The following is a 25280-nucleotide window of genomic DNA, read 5'->3' as shown; positions in this document are numbered from 1 at the left end:
GATGTAATGTTCCTTCCTTTGACACAACACATCCCCCACATACAGAAACTAGATGTCACTGAGAAACATTCTAGCTTAGCAAACTAGCAGGCCAGGGAGAAGGCTATGTGCAGGGGCTTTGCTTATACAGAGGAGCAGTGAACTTGCGAGTCCCCACTTGACGCATAAAGTAGCATTGCTGAGATCTCAGCAAGTATTAGGTCACAGTTTCCGCACATTACTCACTGCTGTGCTTCTGGCCAGCTCTGAAATATGAAAAATGGTTGAAAGTGGATGGAAAGCCTAAGAAATATAGTCAAGTCCCTCACAACTATTTCTTCCAGGAGGAAGGCACAGAAATGTTGCTACTCACTATCACTGCCCACCAGAAATTATTCTAATGATTATCTTCCCCCCCAAATATCTAAAAGCATAGATAAGATTCCATTGCCCAATATGATTCACACACACCCCCAAAAAGTTCTATGTAACTATTAGTTAATTATTCACTTTCTGGCAAATGCATTTCTAAAAACAGTCATGATCTGCTCTGCAAGGAAAGTCTTCTCAGCTTTCCCACAATAATCCCACACTTGTGAACGAATTACTACAACTAGTTAAAGATGCTGTACTATAAAACAAGGAATGGACTTTATCCATGCTTAGTGGGACTGTCCCTGAGTGTAAAATATTGGTTAGGGGTCATTAAGACCATTTTTGAAACACTGACTCCACTAGGTCCAGTATAATTTAAGAGTTAAATTAATGAAAAATCTGTACAGTGCGAATATTAGAAGGTGATACTGTACCCATTCCCTATAGCAAGAATGGTGCATGGGAGACATGGGAAAGATGCAGCCAAATACTCAAAAGAAGGAAGAATGTGGGAGATCATGAAACTGGTTAAATTGTTATGAAAAAAAGCAGGGGGTGGCTAGCATCCAAAAGAGAAACCAAAAAAGGGGTCAAAGACCAAGATGCTGGAAAATAGGAACTTTTATTATAGATAAAACCCAACGTATTTCAGCCTATTATCTGCAGGCTTTCATCAGGGGCTATGGTAAATCAAACAAGAGGGACAAGTTAACTCTACACACATATAAAATCATAGACACATACATAGTACATATAAGTCTTTAGGACAATCTGATACTCACATGATGGCTTATAAGATTATAAGACCAGCAAATCGCTTTCTGTACTGTGTCAAAGTCAAATGTCTCAATGAGTAATGCAACTGGATTGTCTGTGTATATACACAAGCAGTCCAAAGCGAAGTACGGGTGAATGCAATAATGTTCCCTGTAGCATGAGGAACAGCTAACACCTGGATGCAAGAAACAAATGAGGGACTGAGGGAAATTTTCAAAATTTACAGTAGGGGGAGAAGCTCAAAATCTTCATTTAACCCACTGGGGTTATAAGCCATCATGTGAGTATCAGATTGTCCTAAAGACTTGTATGTACTATGTATGTATCTATGATTTTATATGTGTGTAGAGTTAACTTGTCCCTCTTGTTTGATTTACCATAGCCCCTGATGAAAGCCTGCAGATAATAGGCTGAAACGCATTGGGTTTTATCTATAATAAAAGTTCCTATTTTCCAGCATCTTGGTCTTTGACCCCTTTTTTGGTTTCTAAATTGTTATGAAAACAGCTTATAGATGTCAATTAGGTTGGGAGACTGGCAATTCAATACATTATAAGAAAATAGAACTTGTTTTGGTTGGTTGGTTTGAACAATGCTCTCATATTACTGAATTACAAATGGTACATTGTAATTTCGTTCTTCCCAGTTTATGCAGCAGCTGTAACATTACGGAGACTGAGATTAAACGATGAGCAAGTCCTAGCAACCAACATAACACACTTTTTACCTCTGGTTGTTGGAAAGCCGGCAAACCATCGTCTCTGACTTTTCTGATGTCCCTGGAGTTACAAAGAATGTAGCACCTTGATATCCAGGAAAGGGGAAGTGGAAAGAGAAGGACAAATATGTATTTAATATGCCTAGAATTTATAATGAAGAGAATCACCTTGAAACGTTCTGGTTCATTAAATATTCTCAGACCTACTTTAAGTGAAAAAGTAGCAACACCATGGTCTATCATGATAAATCAGATACAAGAATCCACATTTGCTCCAGCGACAGAAAAAAGGACACTGCAATTGACCTATATTATCTTTCATTCTCATTATAGAACAGTGAATGTGAAGGCTGCTGTCATACACTTCAAATTAAAAGTAATTAGAAAAATCACTGAAAAAAATATTTCTACAGCTGTTTCTATACAGCAGCGCAGGACAAATGACTTTCTGAAGGTGGAGCTAAGCATTACATGATTCCACCAAAACTAGCAGACCTAAGTTCCTCATCCTCAGCTTCATCACACTTTGAGTTCCTCCACCTCACTTCATTGGCTGCTCCTTACAGATGCAGGAAACCTAAGTGACTTCCTTGATGGCACAATACATATTAATATTTGACACCGCGAGGGTGTAGTTTGTGGTGGGAATAGTGGACTTCCAATTTTGTCATAAAACAAATTTTGGCACAACATAGGAGAGAGGTAGGCTCATTTAAATGAGTCCCAAACACCAAAAGGGAGCTCCGCCTGTCAAGGTCTAGGAGAGCTGAGCACATAAAAAGCAGAATGGAGCTGTATTGTTGTGAATGAAGTTGTAAATCAAACTTTAGACACACTGTATACAAGGTAACCGTCACTCCAAGAAACACAATACACATTCAGATATGTATGAAATTATCTCAAGGTAAGAAAAACTTTCTAGAGAAGGCATCAACACAGTATGAATCTTTCTTTCTCACACTTAAGTCACTGGTCCCTTGTAGTATCCTGCAAGTTATGCAAGCCTCAGATTGACACCTAACTTGTAGCCTTCTTACTCAATACTGTTATCCCTTAAGTTTGATTGTCTTTATAGTTAATGGCACATACCAATATGAAGTCAATTAGGAGTTTAAGCTACCATTCAGACCAACCAGGAGGTTTCTGACTACGCTTAAGGTTTTATATATTTGTATTGAAAAGAGTGCCTTCTAGGCTACATTTCCAATATTAATGAACAAGAAATCCCTTAATTTGTTTATGCTGAAAATTCTTCAGTTATTAAACTAAATATTCTGAAAGAGCTGAAACAAAATACTGCACAGATTGAAAGAGGTATTAAAATCAGATAACGCTCTTTAAATCTATTGTGCATGTTACAATTTGGGCAAGAATTGTAGGTAATAGATACTGGGATGTGAATGATGTAGAAAGTGACACTATTACATAAGAATAATCTTTCAAACTACCATCATAGATGTCATGTTTACTGTACTTATAACTGACTTGGTAAGGATTCCTGAATGTCAAATTAAGCTGAACACACAGAACAGGCATTAGAAAGTGTCAAAGAACAGTTCCAAGAAAAATAATCTTGACAAAACATGGTAGCTTCCACTATAGACAGACTGAGGTTTGCCATTTAATTTTCATAATCTGACAACATACGAAGATTTCCAAGCTGAAGCAATGCATATGTATTTAGCACAATTTTTTTTTAAAAATGCCTTTTTTCTAATTCTTAAAACAATTTATTGAAAAAGCAGCAGACTATTAACTGCCCAAATTAAACACAAATTCTATAGAATCAAAAAGCAAACCACATCGTCACTTCTATGCTAGATTTAATTCACAACTCCAAAGTCAACTTTTCTATCCCCATGCCTACTGACAATAGTGAAAAATTTGATCTACGGACACCCCATGCTCAGCACTTACCATTCATAAGCACTTTGAGCTGCTTGTCATAGAACTCAGTTTCCTTTTGAGAAATGAGAGCACATTCGGCACACTGGCGCACAGGATCAACAAAGTACATACGAGGCAGAGGCACTTTCTTGCTGCAGCATTTGTCACAAAAGCACTTTCCACATCTCCTGCAGTGGTGCTAGAGGCAGGGCAGGGAGAAACAAAGAAAAAATGTTTCAGCAAAGTTGGAGCTTTGGGTTAAAAACTGATGGCCCTGGCATACGACTGAAATGCAGATGAGAGATAAATGTAACATATGTTTGTTGGAGGTGGTAGCAAACCTTGAGATGGCTAGTCAGAGTGCCAGACTGATAGTCTAAATGAATACCCCCGAGAAAAAGGAGTTTTGATGGGTGGGTTTCATATGACTTAGGAAGCTCTAGCTTCTCCCTCTTCTACTTACTGTGTTGTCCTAGTAATCAGCTCAGCTTCTTAGACATTGGTACTACAAGCACATTAAACTCTTCTCCCTTTTCCATTTTGATATAGCATGCAGCATTGAGTATGTGTCAACACTGTGAAATTCATATTTAGGCATTCAACTTCATTACAAGGGTTATATTTTATGACAATTTTTTTAAAAAAAGATGTACTAAGGATCACCGGTTTCCCACATTTTTACTTAATACCTTGGTCCACCACAGAACTTCTATAAACTGTTCTATTTAGCTCTTTTTTTCATTCCTCTTAAACAGTAAAGCACTCTGCTCAGCCGCAAAGAGCCTTGCTTCTGTTTCACAGAATCATTTCAACATAGACAGTTGGAACCAATCTTCTTGGTAACCTTCCCTTCCATCAGGATTCCTTCCCAAGCTATCTTTGTCAAACCAAATCTCCTCATATCAATTGATGGGCACACCCTTATATCTAAGGGGTCTCCGATACAGTTTGGGCAATAGTCACACAAGAGATCAACAAGGTATAGCCTTTGTATTACAGTAACATTATTGGGTCTCGTGGCTCATTCACGTTTTACTAAATGATGCCCAATGACAATGGCGGTGACTGAAACATGTACATAGTGAGAGGCCTTCAATACAATTCACAATGCAACAGCTCTAAGAGTAAGATGGACAAGTCTGTCGGGAATGCTTTGATTTAGATTCCTGCACTGAGCAGGGGGTTGGACTTGATGGCCTTGTAGGCCCCTTCCAACTCTACTATTCTATGATTCTATGTCATATTTACAGTTAGAGACGGGATTTTAATCCCTGGCTATTAGAAATACTCTGTCAAAAACTATTCTTCTCACCCCACAAAAAACCCAACCCAGTTGTACCAAGGATCACTTAAGAACATAAGAACATAAGAGCCTGCTGGATCAGGCCAGTGGCCCATCTAGTCCAGCATCCTGTTCTCACAGTGGCCAACCAGGGGCCTGGGGGAAGCCCGCAAGCAGGACCCGAGTGCAAGAACACTCTCCCCTCCTGAGGCTTCCGCCAACTGGTTTTCAGAAGCATGCTGCCTCTGACTAGGGTGGCAGAGCACAGCCATCACGGCTAGTAGCCATTGATAGCCCTGTCCTCCATGAATTTGTCTAATCTTCTTTTAAAGCCATCCAAGCTGGTGGCCATTACTGCATCTTGTGGGAGCAAATTCCATAGTTTGACTATGCGCTGAGTAAAGAAGTACTTCCTTTTGTCTGTCCTGAATCTTCCAACATTCAGCTTCTTTGAATGTCCACGAGTTCTAGTATTATGAGAGAGGGAGAAGAACTTTTCTCTATCCACTTTCTCAATGCCATGCATAATTTTATACACTTCTATCATGTCTCCTCTGACCCGCCTTTTCTCTAAACTAAAAAGCCCCAAATGCTGCAACCTTTCCTCGTAAGGGAGTCGCTCCATCCCCTTGATCATTCTGGTTGCCCTCTTCTGAACCTTTTCCAACTCTATAATATCCTTTTTGAGATGAGGCGACCAGAACTGTACACAGTATTCCAAATGCGGCCGCACCATAGATTTATACAACGGCATTATGATATCGGCTGTTTTATTTTCAATACCTTTCCTAATTATCCCTAGCATGGAATTTGCCTTTTTCACAGCTGTCGCACACTGGGTCGACATTTTCATTATGCTGTCCACTACAACCCTGAGGTCTCTCTCCTGGTCGGTCACCGCCAGTTCAGACCCCATGAGCGTATATGTGAAATTAAGATTGTTTGCTCCAATATGCATAATTTTACACTTGTTTATATTGAATTGCATTTGCCATTTTTCCACCCATTCACTCAGTTTGGAGAGGTCTTTTTGGAGCACTTCGCAATCCCTTTTTAACAACCCTGAACAATTTAGTGTTGTCAGCAAACTTGGCCACTTCACTGCTCACTCCTAATTCTAGGTCATTAATGAACAAGTTGAAAAGTACAGGTCCCAATACCGATCCTTGAGGGACTCCACTTTCTACAGCCCTCCATTGGGAGAACTGTCCGTTTATTCCTACTCTCTGCTTTCTGCTTCTCAACCAATTCCTTATCCACAAGAGGACCTCTCCTCTTATTCCATGACTGCTAAGCTTCCTCAGAAGTCTTTGGTGAGGTACCTTGTCAAAAGCTTTTTGAAAGTCTAAGTACACTATGTCCACTGGATCACCTCTATCTATATCCTTGTTGACACTCTCAAAGAATTCTAATAGGTTACTGAGACAGGACTTTCCCTTGCAGAAGCCATGCTGGCTCTGCTTCAGCAAGGCTTGTTCTTCTATGTGCTTAGTTAATCTAGCTTTAATAATACTTTCTACCAGTTTCCCAGGGACAGAAGTTAAGCTAACTGGCCTGTAATTTCCGGGATCCCCTCTGGATCCCTTTTTGAAGATTGGCGTTACATTTGCCACTTTCCAGTCCTCAGGCACGGAGGAGAACCCGAGGGACAAGTTACATATTTTAGTTAGCAGATCAGCAATTTCACATTTGAGTTCTTTGAGAACTCTCGGGTGGATGCCATCCGGGCCCGGTGATTTGTCAGTTTTTATATTGTCCATTAAGCTTAGAACTTCCTCTCTCGTTACCACTATTTGTCTCAGTTCCTCAGAATCCCTTCTTGCAAATGTTAGTTCAGGTTCAGGGATCTGCCTTATATCTTCCACTGTGAAGACAGATGCAAAGAATTCATTTAGCTTCTCTGCAATCTCCTTATCGTTCTTTAGTACACCTTGGACTCCCTTATCATCCAAGGGTCCAATCGCCTCCCTAGATGGTCTCCTGCTTTGAATGTATTTATAGAATTTTTTGTTGTTGGTTTTTATGTTCTTAGCAATGTGCTCCTCAAATTCTTTTTTAGCATCCCTTATTGTCTTCTTGCATTTCTTTTGCCAGAGTTTGTGTTCTTTTTTATTTTCTTCATTCGGATAAGACTTCCATTTCCTGAAGGAAGACTTTTTGCCTCTAAGAGCTTCCTTGACTTTGCTTGTTAACCATGCTGGCATCTTCTTGGCCCTGGCGGTACCTTTTCTGATCTGCGGTATGCACTCCAGTTGAGCTTCTAATAGAGTGTTTTTAAACAACTTCCAAGCATTTTCGAGTGATGTGACCCTCTGGACTTTGTTTTTCAGCTTTCTTTTTACCAATCCCCTCATTTTTGTGAAGTTTCCTCTTTTGAAGTCAAATGTGACCGTGTTGGATTTTCTAGGCAATTGGCCATTTATATGTATGTTTAATTTAATAGCACTATGGTCACTGCTCCCAATCGGTTCAACAACACTTACATCTCGCACCAGGTCCCGGTCCCCACTGAGGATTAAGTCCAGGGTTGCCGTCCCTCTGGTCGGTTCCATGACCAACTGGTCTAAGGAATAGTCATTTAGAATGGATAACTCTGGATCACAGCCAGTGACCTTGCCAAGGACATTTCAATTGTTTAATATTTCAGTTCGCGTTATTTTCTTACCTTTCTGGTTATAAAGTCAAACTTTGTACTGCACTGCATGCATCTGGGACACTGGAAGATAGTAATGCAAAAGATGGGAAGATCTGACAGTCTGTGCCAAAGACTGAAAGAATTCACCACATACTACATAATGCAACTCTCGCTGCTTAATTAACACAGTTATATATATCCTCCTCCGACCTCTGCATTTGGACTGACTCCCTCCTGACTGCCTGTCTTCGAGCATTTCGGCTGTGAAATTCTGCCTTTCAACGTGACTCCTTTACACATGTCCTACTCTTCTCACACTGGCTTTTGATCCTTTCATGATTTCAGGTAGCAGCTATCTCTGATGCCTTGTCTGCTCTTCTGTGACTTCTGCCTACTTCTGAGACTCTGCAGCTTCTACCTTCAATTTTCCTTCAGTCTTGACTTGATCATGAGTCAATAAAACATAAAATAATTCATTACCTAAACCGGATGATGCCTACACATCTCCTTAGATCTTTGCTCTGGCTTCCCATCAGTTCCTATATCCAGCACAAACTCCTGGTCCTTACCTTCAAAGCCCACCATAGCCTTGACTTTCCTTATCTCTCCTTTCCAGTAGCGGCTGTGTGGCAGGCAGAGCCACAGAGCTACACTCTCAACACTGGCATCACTACAGCTGGGGAGGATGGACAGGGCAGCGTCAAGATTGGGGCTGCACAGACACACCAGCAGAGGCAATCTGTTACATCCAAGAAGAAACAGCAGAACCAATCTGGTACATCCACACAGCCCTCACCTCACCACTGCCACTCACCACTCTGTAAGCTGCAGTGACGTCAGCATTGGGAGGGCAGCTTTGCAACTCTGGCTCACCACACTGGCCACTATTGCTATCCATGTATCCTGAAATATCCCAGACTGTGACCTTGACTCCTCCAACTCCAGCACTTCCAGCTATCTGGACAGCTCATGTAGCTGTTACGATTCCACATATTTTCCCTTGCTGCCCTTTATACCTGGAACCCCTTCCCAGATGCTTTCCTTAGATCAGTGTTTTTCAACTTTGGGTCCCCAGATGTTCTTGGACTACAGCTCTCATGATATCTTGCCCAGTAGCTAAGCCGGCTGGGGATGATGGGTGTTGTAGTCCAACAATATCTGGGGGCACAAAGTTGAAGAACAGTGCCTTAGATGATGCCCCCCCTCAGGTATGCTTTAAATTGGGTTCCTGCATTAAGCAGGGGGCTGGACTCGGTGGCCTTATATGCCCCCTCCAACTCTACAACTCCTCCAACTCTCCTTGAAATTCACCTATTCTGTGAGGCCTCTGGCTTAACCCTTAGCCCCTAGTGAAACAAAGCCTATGTGCCTGTAACTGAACTAAATGTCTATTCTTCCCGGGTCTTTTCTCCATTTCTCTGCTGACTCCGCTCTTCCAATATCACATTTTGACTGCATGCTACTTATGGTAGGGACTTGCCTTTTTATTTGCTATTCTACGTAAAACACCATGCACATTGATGGGGCAAAGTTGAGAGAGATGCAGAGAGGGAGGTGGTATGCATGATCTTCAGAGCTGGTTCTGGTGAGGATGGGGCCAGACAAAAACACATTGCAGAGTAAGGTGGAGAAAATAATAGACTAGGTTACCACCACAACAGACTTCAGATTACAGGTGAGATATACAGCTTTTGAATACTCCTCCACTAAAACACGCAGGCACACACAGATTTCTCCCCACTCAAAAAAACCTGCAGACAAAAAGCTAGCACATCAGTTTCAAGTCCAGGAATGAGAAATCTGTGGCTCTCCAGACGTTGCTGAGCTCCAAGTGGCTGGGGATGACAGGAACTCGAGCCCAACAACACTTCGAAGGCCATATGCTCCCCCCCCCCAGCTCTAGCACAAACCCGGCATGCAGTGCTGTTGGCTTTCTACTTGCGGGGAGTTAAAACGCATCCAGATACGCGAATATTCCGAAAAGGGCTCCTACGCCAACAAATAGAACAGGCCCTTCTTTCCAGCCGAGGAAGGGAAGAAACCCGGGACGAGGAAACTCTGAGGTGGAAAACCCGGAGATAGAGAGCGCAATTAGGGTCGGGGGGCTCCTCTCCTTTCTGGGAAAGCTTCGGCGGGAGACAGGACATCAGTGAGGGGAAGGAGAGGGTTCGGTCCCTCGCTCTGCCCCAGCTGCCCTGCCCCACCTCCGATACCTCCTTGTCGGGCACCCACGGCGGCTCTTCCAATCCAAAGGGGCTCCGCGCGGCCCGGCTCTCGGGTACCATCCGGAGACCGCTAGGCGAACGAACCAACTTCTTGCCATCGAGGGCCTCGCGGCCCGACATTTTCGCCTCACAGCCACCGCAGCCGCCCCACGGCGACTTGCCCAAAGCCACTCGCTCACAGCAGCTACCCAATAGGCGTCGCCTCGGTTAAGGATGAACCAATGAAAGCAGATGAGACTTCCTCCCCTCTCATCTGTTGTTCTTTCCACCGCAAGGTGGGGCTCAGGAACATCTCCTCCCTCCCACGTTGATGTCAGGCGTCTCAACCAATCCCGTTATCCGTGTGCCGCACGTAAAACAGGAACGTGAAAGGGGAAGAAAGGAAAAGGGGACAGAAGAGTGATAGCGGGCGCAGCTTTGGGTAGGACGTCCGTCGGTCCCAGGACTCGAGCGAGGAACGTTCTTCAGGGGCGGGGAAGAGAGGGAGAGCCATTTCCTCGTTTCCGATTGGCTGCGAACTCCGCTATGCACGTTCTGTGAGTGGCTCATTCCTTGCGCGGGCTCTGCTGTCTTCTGGCCAATGGGTTGAGCCCGTTTCGCTGTGGACGTTGCTGAGCGCGGTACTCGCGCTCAGTGGCGTTGCGTGACCGAGGCTGCAGTTACAGCGTAGTAGGTCGTCGCGTGTGGTAACGCGGTTGTTCTGTAAGTACAGAGGGACAAAAAGCCATTTAACGTTGTTTATTCATTTATTATATTTCAATATCACTTTTCTTCTAAGGAGCTCAAGGAGGCGCATATGGCTCTCTCCTTCATTTCATCTTCACAACAACCCCGTAAGGGAGGCTAGCCTGAGAGACAGAGACTGGCCCAGGACATGGCTGAGTTCGAACCCTGGTATCTCAGGTCATAATCCGCCACTCTTAACTGTTGCACTACACTGGCACTTGGATTTCTCTTGGTGGGGCGTGAGTTTGCTGGCTTCTGCGTGGCTGCCACGTTGTTCATCTTCACTTTGTTTTAAATAAATCCTTGATATTTGCGGTTGTTCATGCATGCTTAAATTATATTCCTGTGCTGTGGGGACTAACAAATGGATAACAAAAGTGAAGTTCGTGAACCCTTATCATGGCTAAGAGATTTTGTATTATAAGGTTGGGAGGACAAACATCTACAACCTGCCACTTAATAGTCAGAAGATCTCACTGCTCTTTCTTTGTTCAAATGTATGGCTTCTTGTTGTCGATCTGAGCCTCCCACTTTGTATGAATTCTCTGCTGGTCCCCTTTCTGGATCAGTTGAATAAAATGCAACTTTGGATGGAAAAAGGTGAACCAGAAATAATGTCACATGAGTTGACATCCAAAAAAAGTATGTCATTCTTGCTGGCTTGCAAATCACCTGTCAATGCTGTTCTTTCTCTTCTGAATCATTTTAGTGCTTCATTTATTCTAAGACAAAAACTACAACACTTTGCAATACCAGAAGCTAAGCCTAGTTTTAGATGGCATTCCCCTTACTGGAATTACTGAAATTTCTGGGAAAAGCCCTGCTGGGAAGACCCAAATTGGTTTGCAGCTCTGCCTTTCTCTGCAATATCCGTACAAGTACGGCAGACCCAATTCTGTTGAGAAATATACTTCTACGCATGTGTTTCATGGGTCTCTAGGAGATGTGGAGTTTATCCATGGCTACATGCATGTTGAAAAATATGAGCCCCAATAAATCAGTTCTGCAAGTGGTGCATCTGGTTTCTCTAATTTTGCATATTTGTGCACTACACTTATTCCGCAAAATTTTAATTCTGATTTTTTGGGGGAAGAGCAAGATGCTCCGCTTCATGAAGCTATGTCTTTGTTGGGGAGGGCATGAGGCTCCAGTGGGCGTTGCTAACCCACTTTGAAATGTATTGTCAGTCCCTGCCCCCTCTCTCAGTCCCAAGGACCGTCAGACCCTCAGAGGGTATCTTACTTTCTGAGACCATCTGGCCGGTGCCTTGCTCTCACATGGCTGGGCGCTCATTTCACCATTGATCCTGTCAGTTTGTATTCTTTATTCCCTCCAATAAGTACTTTTACCCTTCCCTGGCTTTTCTTTAGCCTAACTTCCCTGTTTTATGTAATCCATTCTCCACTCCCTGAAGCCCACTGCTGCAGGCTTCCTAGCCTCCAGAGTTCCTTACCAACTCCTGATACTTCTGTTCTCCCCCTCTGGGGTAGAGCTTCCCACCAGCTTTCCCCTCTGTCTCTGTTTTCTGCTTCTCTTCCTTCCAGACTCTTTCTTTTGGGATATCTCTCCCCCTCCCTTTTCTGGCTCTCCCCTTCCCAAAGCTATCCCCTCTACCTGCTTTCTCTCTCTGTTCAGGAGCATCCCTGGAAAGGCCGTCAGGTGCCTTTTTATTCTTTAGTTGTGTGCCTTCCTCAGAGAAGGATTCCTCCCTTTCAGTAAACTAATTAATCCTGCTGGCAGCTGCCAAGTCAGCTCGTGACATGTGTCTTTTTACTTGAAATCTATTTTGTACCCCTTGCCTTACCCATAAAATCCAAGTAATCTTTAATGTTGCAAATTCCCATATTTTGATATACCACTGCATACAATATCCAAACTGATTTTGAAGTCTCTGTGCAGTTACCCCCATGAAAACCAACACTGTTGATATAGCCTTCAGCCTGGTTGCCATAAGAAGCCTGTCATTCCAGAGTTCTCTTCTTTAATTTGCAGGCATTGCTTACATTTGCACAGAAGATGCTTTCCCAAGTAAGTGCCTGTACTGACTGATAGAGCAGCAGCCCAAACTGAGAGCTGACGTTTCACCCAACGTGGTGCAGAAGATAAAGTTTGGATTTGACATTTTTGTGGAGCATGCAGCAGACCTAGTGAGCATCGGAGCAACTTGCTGTCTGGGGTTCACTGGAAACATGAAGGTTGGGCCTGTTGCCATGGAGACGCTGCTTTCACAAGCCGAGCAGTTGCCCAGTCTCTTGGCGGCATCTCGCTTGGGCCTGGTGCAAAGCTGGGACCCGGCAACTCTGAAGCGAGCTCTGAGCTGGGGGCGCTTCTTCCACCAACTCCACAGCCGCCTCCCTGCTCAGCCCGGGCTCCAGGCAGCTTTGGAGCGACGCCTACGCCGGGCAGGCCCTCTCAGCCTCAGCCATTTGAAGCGCTGCCCAGAGCTAATGGGATTGGCGCTGTTGGAAAACCGGGCGCTGCCCTCCACTGCCCGCTACCAGCTCTTACGCATCCTCTTGCTCCCAGCAGCAGGAGGGGAGGAGCCCTTCATCCCCCTCTTGGCAAGGCGGAGGGCTGCCTCCCAGCTTCTCCTCTCTTTGGTGCCTCCTACTGAGGCATCCACCGCTGAGCAGTGGAAATACCTACCAGTTAGATCCCAGGCTCAACTGTTGCTTTCACGGCTGCAGGAGGAAGGCTATAAGGATGGTGAAGGAAGCTGCAACATTTCTCCTTCTGCCTCGACCCTCCTGGAGCAGCTGCCCTGTGGTCCCACTCTATATAAGGCTGTGGCAGTGGCGCTGTTGGAGCCCGGAGGGGAAGTGGAAGCCAAAGCAACGCTGCTCCCATGGCTGCTGCTGGGAGGAGACCCAGTCCGCCTTGCTACTTTTTGCCGCCTGCTGCCTGCCACGTGGGTGGCCTCACTTTGTGGCCGTTACCCTGAGCTGTGCACCCCCTACTTGACCCTCTTATCCACCTGGGGAAGCCGCCTCAGTTATGACCCACTGCATGGGGAGTGGAGGGCCAGCGGCCTAGAAAAGGATGAAGTGCCTTGGCAGGAGATGAGGGAACGTATTGGCTGCCTCTACCAGGAGTCGGAGCCTCTTAAGAATACAATACTGACCCAGCTAAGACACCTGAAAGCTCAGGATGGAGATTTTGAAGTCCGAGGCTTGAGTGTTTGGACTGACCTCCTCCTGGATGTGGAGAAGCCTGCATCAGAGAAGAAGCTCAGGAGAACTCTTCCCCAGTCATTTGTGAGGACCCAGCCAACAGCATTGAAAACCTAGAAGGAAAAACGAAGATCTAATTCAGCATCTTGTTTGTGGCAATTTATGGCAAGGCTAGAAAAATTAAAAACTTCAGTACTGGATGCAGAATTTAGTTTCTTGTGAACTTGAGTTGTCCTGGTTTACTGTTTTTCTTTCAAAAAACAAATGTCTCTGTATGTCAGGGCTGTGAAGATGGGCTTGGAAGTGTGCAAGTGTTCTTGCTGAAGTCTCAGAAGTCAGGAAGTGATTGGTTGAGGCTTCTGGTGTCCTACATAACTCCTTGCTTCTCCCTGGGACTAGCAACATCAGAATAAATTGTTGTAAAAGAAATTAGGATTGCATGCAAAATTTAAAACAGAACTGTTCAAACTTGCAGAATTTCAATTGCAGTATTTTTTTAATGTGGAGTCTAAAATGTCTTGAATTAAAAAAAAAACCTCTGGACATTAGCACTCAAATTCTAGTCTCCCCAGTTCTAGTTAGCATTAAACTTCCCAGTCCCTCTCTTCTTTAACATCAGGCCAATTAAGTCCAAAGCAGGCTGCTTCACCATGTTAGAGTAGATTATCTACTCACTGCTGGATGATATTGGCTGCTTGTGGGCTGTGATTATGCAAAGCTGCAGATTTGTTTGCCAGAATAAAGGCTACAGCAAGGCACCTGTCAGCTGTGGACAGAATCATAGAGGCTTAGGTCATAAAGGGAATCAAGTAAGAGAAAACAAACATGACATAATACATTAATGCTGCTTCAGTAATACCACTGATCTAGGTGGGACTTGTTATAGTCAATACTAATTCAGTCCCATTGCTCATAGCTCAACACTGGGAGGGCCACAGGTTTGCTCCCCTCCTCTGTCCACTTTACACCCAGGGGTGGAACTTGTGGCCCTCCAGGCATTGTTGGGCCTAAACCAGCCCCAGTCAACATGGCCAATGGTCAGGGATTATGGAAGTTGACGTCTAGCACCATCTGGATGGCCACAGGTTTGCCATTCCTGCTTTAGACTCATCTCTCCCAACTCAAAGATCATGGCAACTTGGGGACTATATTTTAAAAAGTATAGCAATGGCCAGATTAACAGCAAAATTCCTCTTCCTGGTCACTAGAAAGGAAATACGGGTACTGAATGGCTTTACCTTTTGAACTTAGATCTGCAACCCTGAGGACTAGGACATTTTTTTTACCCCCAAAAGCAGAAAGCTCTGATTTTTAGGAATGTAATGGGTATACAACTTAGTGGCCATTATAAGAACTTGTCTTCCCCTTCCCACCTTGTTCCTTTTTCTTTGGGTCCCATTTCTTTTAGAACATAAGCCTGAGGGCAAGGGCTGCCTTGTTTGTTTTTGATCTTGTGTAAGTTGTTGTGGGAGCCTTAAGAACATAAGAACATAAGAAGAGCCTGCTGGATCAGGCCAGTGGCCCATCTAGTCCAGCATCCTGTTCTCACAGTGGCCAACCAGGTGCCTGGGGGAAGCCCGCAAGCAGGACCCGAGTGCAAGAACACTCTCCCCTCCTGAGGCTTCCGGCAACTGGTTTTCAGAAGCATGCTGCCTCTGACTAGGGTGGCACAGCACAGCCATCTTGGCTAGTAGCCATTGATAGCCCTGTCCTCCATGAATTTGTCTAATCTTCTTTTAAAGCCATCCAAGCTGGTGGCCATTACTGCATCTTGTGGGAGCAAATTCCATAGTTTAACTATGCGCTGAGTAAAGAAGTACTTCCTTTTGTCTGTCCTGAATCTTCCAACATTCAGCTTCTTTGAATGTCCACGAGTTCTAGTATTATGAGAGAGGGAGAAGAACTTTTGTCTATCCACTTTCTCAATGCCATGCATAATTTGATACACTTCTATCATGTCTCCTCTGACCCGCCTTTTCTCTAAACTAAAAAGCCCCAAATGCTGCAACCTTTCCTCGTAAGGGAGTCACTCCATCCCCTTGATCATTCTGGTTGCCCTCTTCTGAACCTTTTCCAACTCTATAATATCCTTTTTGAGATGAGGCGACCAGAACTGTACACAGTATTCCAAATGCGGCCGCACCATAGATTTATACAACGGCATTATGATATTGGCTGTTTTATTTTCAATACCTTTCCTAATTATTGCTAGCATGGAATTTGCCTTTTTCACAGCTGCCGCACACTGGGTCGACATTTTCATCGTGCTGTCCACTACAACCCCGAGGTCTCTCTCCTGGTCGGTCACCGCCAGTTCAGACCCCATGAGCGTATATGTGAAATTAAGATTTTTTGCTCCAATATGCATAATTTTACACTTGTTTATATTGAATTGCATTTGCCATTTTTCCGCCCATTCACTCAGTTTGGAGAGGTCTTTTTGGAGCTCTTCGCAATCCCTTTTTGTTTTAACAACCCTGAACAATTTAGTGTCGTCAGCAAACTTGGCCACTTCACTGCTCACTCCTAATTCTAGGTCATTAATGAACAAGTTGAAAAGTACAGGTCCCAATACCGATCCTTGAGGGACTCCACTTTCTACAGCCCTCCATTGGGAGAACTGTCCGTTTATTCCTACTCTCTGCTTTCTGCTTCTTAACCAATTCCTTATCCACAAGAGGACCTCTCCTCTTATTCCATGACTGCTAAGCTTCCTCAGAAGCCTTTGGTGAGGTACCTTGTCAAACGCTTTTTGAAAGTCTAAGTACACTATGTCCACTGGATCACCTCTATCTATATGCTTGTTGACACTCTCAAAGAATTCTAATAGGTTACTGAGACAGGACTTTCCCTTGCAGAAGCCATGCTGGCTCTGCTTCAGCAAGGCTTGTTCTTCTATGTGCTTAGTTAATCTAGCTTTAATAATACTTTCTACCAGTTTCCCAGGGACAGAAGTTAAGCTAACTGGCCTGTAATTTCCGGGATCCCCTTTGGATCCCTTTTTGAAGATTGGCGTTACATTTGCCACTTTCCAGTCCTCAGGCACGGAGGAGGACCCGAGGGACAAGTTACATATTTTAGTTAGCAGATCAGCAATTTCACCTTTGAGTTCTTTGAGAACTCTCGGGTGGATGCCATCCGGGCCCGGTGATTTGTCAGTTTTTATATTGTCCATTAAGCTTAGAACTTCCTCTCTCGTTACCACTATTTGTCTTAGTTCCTCAGAATCCCTTCTTGCAAATGTTAGTTCAGGTTCAGGGATCTGCCTTATATCTTCCACTGTGAAGACAGATGCAAAGAATTTATTTAGCTTCTCTGCAATCTCCTTATCGTTCTTTAGTACACCTTTGACTCCCTTATCATCCAAGGGTCCAATTGTCTCCCTAGATGGTCTCCTGCTTTGAATGTATTTATAGAATTTTTTGTTGTTGGTTTTTATGTTCTTAGCAATGTGCTCCTCAAATTCTTTTTCAGCATCCCTTATTGTCTTTTCTACTGAAGAACAAAATTTAAAGGCTATAAACAAAACAGGAAACTATTGTATTAATTCATACATAATTCATGCATTATTAATTAATATATACACTGTTTCATGAAAGTGTTTTTTACAATTTCTTCTGCGAGTTTACTAGCACAATTTAAGATGCCTTTGAGGAGAGACTGTAGGTAGGCCGCGTTTGCACGCCACACAAAGCCAAACTATGGCTTAGGACAAATGCCTTGAGGAGATGGCACCCACTTTACTTCTCCCTGGGCTTTTTGGTGAGGCAGCTAAGCCAAGGTAGCAAACGTTTGTCCTGTGGTTACAGGTGATGGCAGCAGACACTGGTTCATGTCAGCTTCCTCCTTGGTTTCAGTGTTGCCCTTGTAAAACTCAGCAAGGAAAAGAATGTAGACAAAACTAGAATTAGTTCACTTTGCCTGTTAACAGTAGAGGGAAAGTAGAGGAAGTATAACATAAGATGGAACTTCTGTATTTTATTTATTAAATTTATATCCCACCCTTCCTCCCAGGAGCCCAGACATCTCACATGAAACTCCCTGATGAAGAGATGAAGAACCTGAGAGGTCTAAAATGCATTGGATATTATTATTTTTTCCCTACTCCTTTGCTTCCTGCTCTCTCTCTCCCCTCCCTATTTTGCCCAGGGTTCTCCCATTTTGCTGCACCTTGTAGAGGTCAGCAGGGAAAAGAATGGACAAAACTGGAATGAGTTGGCTCTGGCCCTACCTACTGCTTGGCCTCTCTGCCTTCTGCCCTACCAGCCACCCCTGGCCATGGTTAAGGAGGAGAGACTTTAACCACAATCCCAGATTTGGATGATACACTGGGCTTAACTTTGGCTTAGCTGCCACTCCGTATTGTCCTAAAAATCCCTGGGAGGACCTAAGTGGAGGCAAACTCCTCTCAGGAAGCCAGCACATTCACACAGTCAAGGTAAGCCATATGTGGTGTGAACCAGGCTTGCACACTAAAGGTCCAAGACCCAGACCCTGGAACTGGATCCAGGATCCAGATGGATCAGAGTTGGTGTACGTTGAGCTTCATATGTTCAGTTTTCCAAAAGGCAACAAGAGAACCTAGCTAATCCCTGGGCTAAACTAGGAAGTTACTCCAAAGGAGAGAGCTTTGGTAACAAAGAACAATGTTGTGCAGGGCAGTCCTGCCTGCTGCTGCTTCCAAATAACATTCTGTTGTCCCCGCTTGAGGTGCATTTAAGCACAAGGTAAAAACTTTTCTGTTTGTATTTTTTAATCTATTGGCATTTTTAAAAAAATAATCCTATGGTTTTTGCCATCTCTACTATTGTTACTCAGTTCCGCTTTCATATCTAGTTATGATACAACGCTAACGGTATTTTGCTGTTGAGTGCTATTTTGATATTGTTAACAGCTCTGTACTCCTTTTGAGAGGAGGGGCAGGATGCAAGAATTAAGAAATAAATTCTACTATGGCATGTTCTAACTCAGAAATTAAGTTCCATTGAGTTAAGTGAGGCTTATTCCAAAGTTAATGTCCATGGGCTTGCAGCATTACAGTCTCAACTTGCTGAGTCAATCACTCGCTCCTTGAACACTGCTTTGGCATGTTGTTACACTGACATCTCAAGCAAGTGCAACCACAGAAATGCTTCGGCTCAAAATGGTTTCAGCTATTGCCTAAAATACAATAGAACAGACCCAATGAGGTTACAGGCAAATCTCCTGCAATGGTACAGGGCTCGTCCTCCACCTTGATCTGGTTTTTGACGGTTACTTCTTATTGCAGGACACTTTCCACGAGTGTTGTTACTAAGAGGAACCAGCCTTCTTGATTACCTTTCCTTCCAGCAGGATTCCTTCCCAAGCAATCTTTATCAAACCAAATCTCCACACAGCAAGTGATGGGCACACCCTTATATCCGAGTTTTGGCAATAGTCATGTAAAGGATCAGCAAGGTACAGCCTCTATAGTACAGTGAGATTATTGGGTTTTACAAGGCTCAGTGGAAAAGCAGAAACCTGTACGTTAGTGTCACAATGTAACATGCTATGGTGTGTGCTGTATCTCAGCCTCTGCACATCTAGTTATCACACTATAAGGGAGGGGTCACTGCTTCCCAGGGTGATTTAAAAGCAACAACTTATGTGTTGCAAGTCTTAAAAAAAGCTGATTAGAGATTAATAATAATAATAATAAACTTTATTTCTACCCCGCCCTTTTTCCAATAGGACTCAGAGCGGCTTACAACTAAAAACAACACCATTAAAACATACAGAAATATACAATTAAAATAGAATTAAACTATGAGAAAAATTAAAAACCATAAAACATACGTTAAAAACAGCGGACAATTTAAAATAATAAAATCATATACTGTAGACACCAATCCTATGCCATTTAATCTTGGTCGTTCTCTATCCCAAATGCCCGTTGAAATAAAACAGTCTTTACTTGTCGCCGGAAAGACGGCAAGGAGGGAGCTAATCGCACCTCACTTGGAAGGGAGTTCCATAGCCTAGGGGCAGCCACCGAAAAGGCGAATTCTTAAGAGATTAAGAATGTACCAAAGTTACCCACTCCACAATTTTTAAAAAAGCCAAAGATGTTGTGTGACAATACTTACTAATTAATGTGGTCTGGCTAGTGGTCACAGTTGTGAGTCACCCTAAACAATAGCTTAACAATAACATATTGCAATGTGCTTCTGACTCATGCTTGCCACTCTTCCTTTCCCACAGATGGGAGTTGGAAAGTTTCTGTTTTGTTTAACCACATTTTGTCATTTGGTCTCAACGAGCAAACTATGCTTAAGAGTAATTACGGTTTCACTGAACCAAACCCTAGTTAACGTTCACCACAGTTTGTCCAGATGAAACAACAAACTGCAGTTAAAGAAAAGTGAACAGTTTCCAAACTCCTTCTCCTGGCCACACAGGAAGTGATTTTGGGTAGGGCAGGGAGATGGGAATAACAGCACAAGTTCAAAGCTCATTGTGGTTCATTCATGTTTTGCTAAAGGATGCCCACTGACAATGGCTGTGACTGAAATGTGCACACAGTGTGTGGGGCTTTCAATATAGTTCACACTGCAGCAGCTCTAAGAGTAAAATGGACAAGTCATATTTAAAATTAGAGAGGAGCTTCTATCACTGTCTATTAGCAGTACTCTGAAAAACTGTCATCGTCGTCCCCCCCAAAAAACCCAGCCCAGTTGTAGCAAGGCAGACGCCGGAGTGGTACTGAGGGCAGACCATGCCAGATTAGGGGAACGCAGGATAGATGCTTAGTACCCATCCCATGTTCCGGGTCTGTCCAAAACCAGACGATAACTGGGGGAGGCACGTTTCCTACCAACCTTCGACTGTTGTTGTGTAATGCCAGGTCTGTGGTACAAAAAACATAACACATCCATGATACAATCTTGGATGGACAGGCAGACCTGGCATGTATTACGGAGACCTGGTTGGATGAGGCCACAGCTGCCATTCTTGAGGCCATGTGTCCACCTGGTTTCCGTTATGCACAGCAGCCGAGGGTGGGAAGGCGGGGAGGGGGTGTGGCAGTCATCTACCGGGAGTCTTTAGTTTTTACCAGACCTCCTCTACATAGGACTAAGTTTGTTGATTGCATGTACTGGAGGTTGGGCCCGAAGGGCAGTTTGGGGATCCTGCTGGTGTACCGCCCACCCCGCTGCACAGCAGACTCCCTGGCCAAGGTGCTCGAGGTGGTCTCGGCTGTACGGGCGTTGTCCCCAGAATTATTGGTGCTGAGTGACTTCAACGTGCATGCCGAGACCACTCTCACTGGGGCCCCTCGGGATTTCCTGGAAACCATGGCTTCCTGGGAACTGCACCTTAGTAATACTGGGCCCACCCATGTAGCCGGTCATGCTCTCGACCTTATGTTTGTCCTGAGAGGGGAGGGAAGTGCTCTGAAGTTGGGGGTTGCTTCTTTCACCCCTGTGTCATGGTCAGATCACTACCTGGTAAATATAGACTTCTTGATGCCTCACACCCTCCGCAGGGGAAAAGGACCTATTAGAATGGTCCGCCCCAGACGCCTGATGGATCCAGAAGGATTCCTGACTGCGCTTGGGGAATTGGAACCTGCTGAAGGCCGCTCGGTTGACTCCCTGGTGTTAGAGTGGAATGAAGGGATCACCAGGGCTCTGGACCGGGTGGCACCGAAACGTCCTCTCCCCCTGAACAGAACTCAGTTAGCACCATGGTACACACCACGGTTGCGTAATCTGAGACAGGAGGTGAGACAACTAGAGCGCCGGTGGCGGAAATCCCGTTCCGAAGATGTCCGGACACAGGTTAGAGCAGCAGTAACTGCCTATCAAGTGGCAATAAAGGCAGAAAAGAAGTTCTTTGCTACCTCTATTGCGTCAGCAGAGTGCTGTCCCAGGAGGTTGTTCCAAGTGGTCCGAAGCCTGGTCGGTCCAGTTGCTCAGGAACCCTTGGAGCAGTCCAAGACCTCCTGTGACAAGTTAGCAAAGCACTTTGCTGACAAAATCGAACATTTACGGAGCTCGATCCCGTACGCCGTGGATGCAGTGAGTGAATCAGAGTTGGCCAGTTGCAAGCCAGTCAAGTGGGATCGGTTTCGGCCTCTCCCTTCTGAGGATGTGGACAAGGTGCTCTCGACTGAAGCCTACCACCTGTCTAAATGATCCTTGTCCATCGTGGCTCCTGGTGAGCTGCAAAGAGAAACTGGGCGAGGGGATCAAGGCGGTGGTCAATGCATCCTTGAAGGAGGGTGTAATGCCATTAGCCCTCAAGGAGGCAATTGTAAAGCCCATCTTAAAGAAGCCCTCCTTGGATCCCCAGGTTTTGAATAACTTTCACCCAATTTCGAATTTACCATTCTTGGGCAAGGTCATTGAGCGAGTGGTGGCTAATCAGTTGTCGACACACTTGGATGAAACGGATTATTTGGATCCATACCAATCGGGTTTCAGGACTGGACATGGAACTGAAACAGCCTTGGTCGCTCTGGTTGATGATATGAGGAGGGCATTAGATAGGGGAGAATTCACCTTTTGTTGTCCTCCTCGATCTTTCAGCGGCTTTTGATACTGTTGACCACAGTATCCTTTTACATCGCCTGGAGGGATTGGGAATGGGAGGCACTGTATTACGGTGGTTCCATTCCTTTCTCTCTGATAGGCATCAACAGGTAGCATTGGGGGAGGAGGTTTCAGACCCTTGGCCTCTCAATTGTGGTGTGCCACAGGGCTCTATCCTCTCTCCCATGCTATTTAATATCTATATGAAGCTGCTGGGAACAATCATTAGGAGATTTGGGCTGCAGTGTCACCAATATGCGGATGACATTCACCTCTATCTCTCGTTTAAATCTTCGCCAGAGTTGGCTGTGGAGACCATGTCCAAGTGCCTGGAATCCGTGAGTGGATGGATGGGAAGGAACAGGTTGAAGTTGAATCCCGATAAGACTGAGGTGCTGCTTGTGGGAGACAAGGGAAGGTTGGGAGATGTTGACCTGATGTTCAATGGGGTAAGATTGCCCCTAAAGGACCAGGTCTGCAGCCTTGGGGTTGTTCTTGATTCCAGGCTGTCCATGGAGGCTCAGATTTCAGCAGTGAGCCGGGCAGCCTGGTATCAATTACACCTCATTCGTAGGCTGCAACCCTACTTCCCTGCTCATCAGCTCCCACTGGTAGTACATGCCCTGGTCACCTCTCGTTTAGACTACTGCAATGCGTTCTACGTGGGGTTACCCTTGAAAACGGTCCGGAAATTACAACTTATACAAAATGCTGCGGCTCGACTACTTACAAATTGTCGCCGCCGGGAAGACATCACTCCAGTGTTATTCGATCTACACTGGCTTCCAGTTATTTTCCGGGCTCAATTCAAGGTGTTGGTACTAACCTTTAAATCCCTACACGGTTTCGGACCAGTTTACCTGATGGAGCGCCTCCAGCGTCACCAATTATGCCGCCCGACAAGATCAGCCACTCAGGGCCTTCTCTCAGTCCCACCAACTAAAACAGCTAGGTTGGTGGGGACTAGAGACAGGGCATTCTCAGTGGCGGCCCCCACTCTCTGGAACTCCCTCCTGTACGATCTTCGGCATGCCCCTTCCCTGAATGTATTCCGCAAAGCCTTGAAGACCTGGCTGTTCAGACAGGCCTTCGGGACTTCCGGGGAGGGTTAATTTTCAGGACTAATTGCCTATTACTCTGAACTGTTATCATTTCTATTTATAGTTTCTTTGTTATATTGTATTTTATGTATATTTTATTGTGCTGCATTTACTGCAACTGATTTGTACGTCGCCTAGAGTGGCCATTGGCCAGATAGGCGACACATAAATTAAATTATTATTATTTTATTATTAAGGATCACTTCATATGGATCACAGCCTTGCCAAGGACATTTCAATTGTTTAATATTTCAGTTTGCATTCATTTTCTTACCTTTCTGGTTATAAAGTCAAACTTTGTACTGCACTGCATGCATCTGGGACACTGGAAGATAGTAATGCAAAAGATGGGAAGATCTGACAGTTTGTGCCAAAGACTGAAAGAATTCACCACATACTACATAATGCAACTTTCGCTGCTTAATTAACACAGTTACATGTTACTTCAACGGTATCCTAATCTTTTCTCTAGAAAAACAATCCAATGAGCTCTTTCTGAGAGGAAGGGTGGGATATAAATTTAATAAATAAAATAAGCTCTGTTGTTATTTTTGACATTTAAACAACCACCTCCTTTCTGTGACTTTTGAAACAGAAGATTTCATAGTACATTGAAACTGTGGCCCTCCAGATTTGTTGAACTACAGCTCCCATCACCTCTGACACTGGTCACACTGTCTGGGGCTAATGAGACTTGGGAGTCCAGTCCAACATCACCATCAAGCTCAGATTCCCCACCCTTGCTTTAGAGTATATTCCAACCATGCAAAACAGACTGCGAACATGCAAACAAACATGAAATTTATCTATGACTCTCCTTTCTAGAAGAGTCCCCTTTTCATTGCGAGCTGTTAATATGTATTTCGATCACAGTGATGCAGAGAACCAGCATTATACCGTCTCATGGTCAAATGTATGAGATATTGAGAAACTGTGATAACCAAGAAATACATTGCACCTGCCCTTTTGTCTCTCACACACTTGAAGGTCCTGGAGAATCTGCCTCCCTTCTTTACATAGTATTGTGAGCAAGAGAAAAAGCCATCTTTCTTCCAAGCAGGTGCAGAAGACTCGAAGCTCATGCCTACCTTACATTTCTACAGAATATGGGACAGCATCATCTGTGACCCAGCCTTAGCTCCTCTTCTCTCTCCCATATCATCCAACCACTGCATTTGGACTGACTCCCTCGGGCACTGCCTTGAGCATTTCTGCTGTGAAATTCCCTCTTTCAGCTTGACTCCTTTACACATGTCCTACCCTTCTCACGCTCTGGCTTTTGATCCTTCCATGATTTCAGGTAACAGCTATCTCGGATGCCTTGTCTGCTCTTCTGTCACTTCTGCCTACTTCTCAGACTCTGCAGCTTCTACCATCAATTTTCCTCAAGTCTTGACTTGATCATGAGTCAATAAAACATGGCCATTCCTTCCACCTTCTTGTTGAAAATTGGTATAGGCTCCGGTCATCTCCCATCTCAACTACAGCAACTGCCTTCTCCCTGGCCTTCTGTTAGCACACCTCAAACTTCTCACCTCTATCCAGAAATCTGATGTCAAAATAATTCATTACCTAAACTGGATGATGCCAACACCCAGTAACAGCTGGTGGTTCTGATGTCAGTGGGGAAGTGATCCACTCCTGGGTTTAGTCTGAAGTTTCAAGGAAGTCCCCAAGATGCTGAAAGATATTTCCAAAATATATGAAATGAAAGTACCTTGACAGTTTCTTGGAAGTTCAGACTAAAACCTGGAGCGGATTCACTGCCCCACTGACATCGGAGTCACCAACGTCAGCTACCAATTTCTCTCCTTAAATTTCTGCTCGTCTTCCCATCAGCCTACTGTCTAA

At 44.5% G+C, this 25280-nt stretch overlaps 2 protein-coding genes and 1 long non-coding RNA gene across 10 annotated transcripts in view; 1 reads left to right on the top strand and 2 right to left on the bottom strand.

Annotated features, from left to right (window-relative positions):
* The window catches only part of ZFYVE21 (zinc finger FYVE-type containing 21), a 20105-nt gene extending 9546 nt beyond the window's left edge, over positions 1-10559 (bottom strand). Inside the window, exons 1-5 of one of the 6 annotated variants that reach the window (XM_061612277.1) lie at positions 9867-9954; positions 9134-9235; positions 7684-7734; positions 3767-3935; positions 1859-1934 (exon numbers count right to left, since the gene is read on the bottom strand). In XM_061612277.1, coding sequence (XP_061468261.1) covers positions 1859-1934; positions 3767-3935; positions 7684-7722 — 284 coding nt within the window. In that variant the 5' untranslated portion in view covers positions 7723-7734; positions 9134-9235; positions 9867-9954. Of the gene's footprint in view, positions 1-1858; positions 1935-3766; positions 3936-7683; positions 7735-9133; positions 9236-9857 lie in introns of all 6 variants that reach the window. The other 5 variants (XM_061612272.1, XM_061612273.1, XM_061612274.1 and 2 more) reach the window with 5 other exon arrangements.
* On the top strand, positions 10161-13985 carry FANCF (FA complementation group F). Of its 3 annotated transcripts, none has more exons than XM_061612267.1 (2): positions 10161-10414; positions 12597-13985. In XM_061612267.1, exon 2 carries the CDS (start codon positions 12794-12796, stop codon positions 13889-13891), a length of 1098 nt encoding a protein of 365 aa, XP_061468251.1. In that variant the 5' UTR covers positions 10161-10414; positions 12597-12793; the 3' UTR covers positions 13892-13985. The 3 variants fall into 3 exon arrangements, with proteins under 3 accessions (XP_061468251.1, XP_061468250.1, XP_061468253.1); XM_061612266.1 differs by having other exon boundaries at positions 10161-10580; XM_061612269.1 differs by lacking the exon at positions 10161-10414 and adding an exon at positions 10691-10781.
* On the bottom strand, positions 12531-25280 carry LOC133377716 (uncharacterized). Its single transcript, XR_009760781.1, has 3 exons — positions 25002-25280; positions 23704-23754; positions 12531-13887 (listed from the first exon to the last, which is right to left on the bottom strand). It is a non-coding gene; the product is annotated as an uncharacterized LOC133377716 (long non-coding RNA).

The sequence above is a fragment of the Rhineura floridana genome, chromosome 2, assembly GCF_030035675.1.
Source record: "Rhineura floridana isolate rRhiFlo1 chromosome 2, rRhiFlo1.hap2, whole genome shotgun sequence".
In the NCBI taxonomy this organism is placed as follows: domain Eukaryota; kingdom Metazoa; phylum Chordata; class Lepidosauria; order Squamata; family Rhineuridae; genus Rhineura; species Rhineura floridana.
Note: the sequence above shows the minus strand (reverse complement) of the source record. Positions and strands in the feature narration are given on the sequence as shown.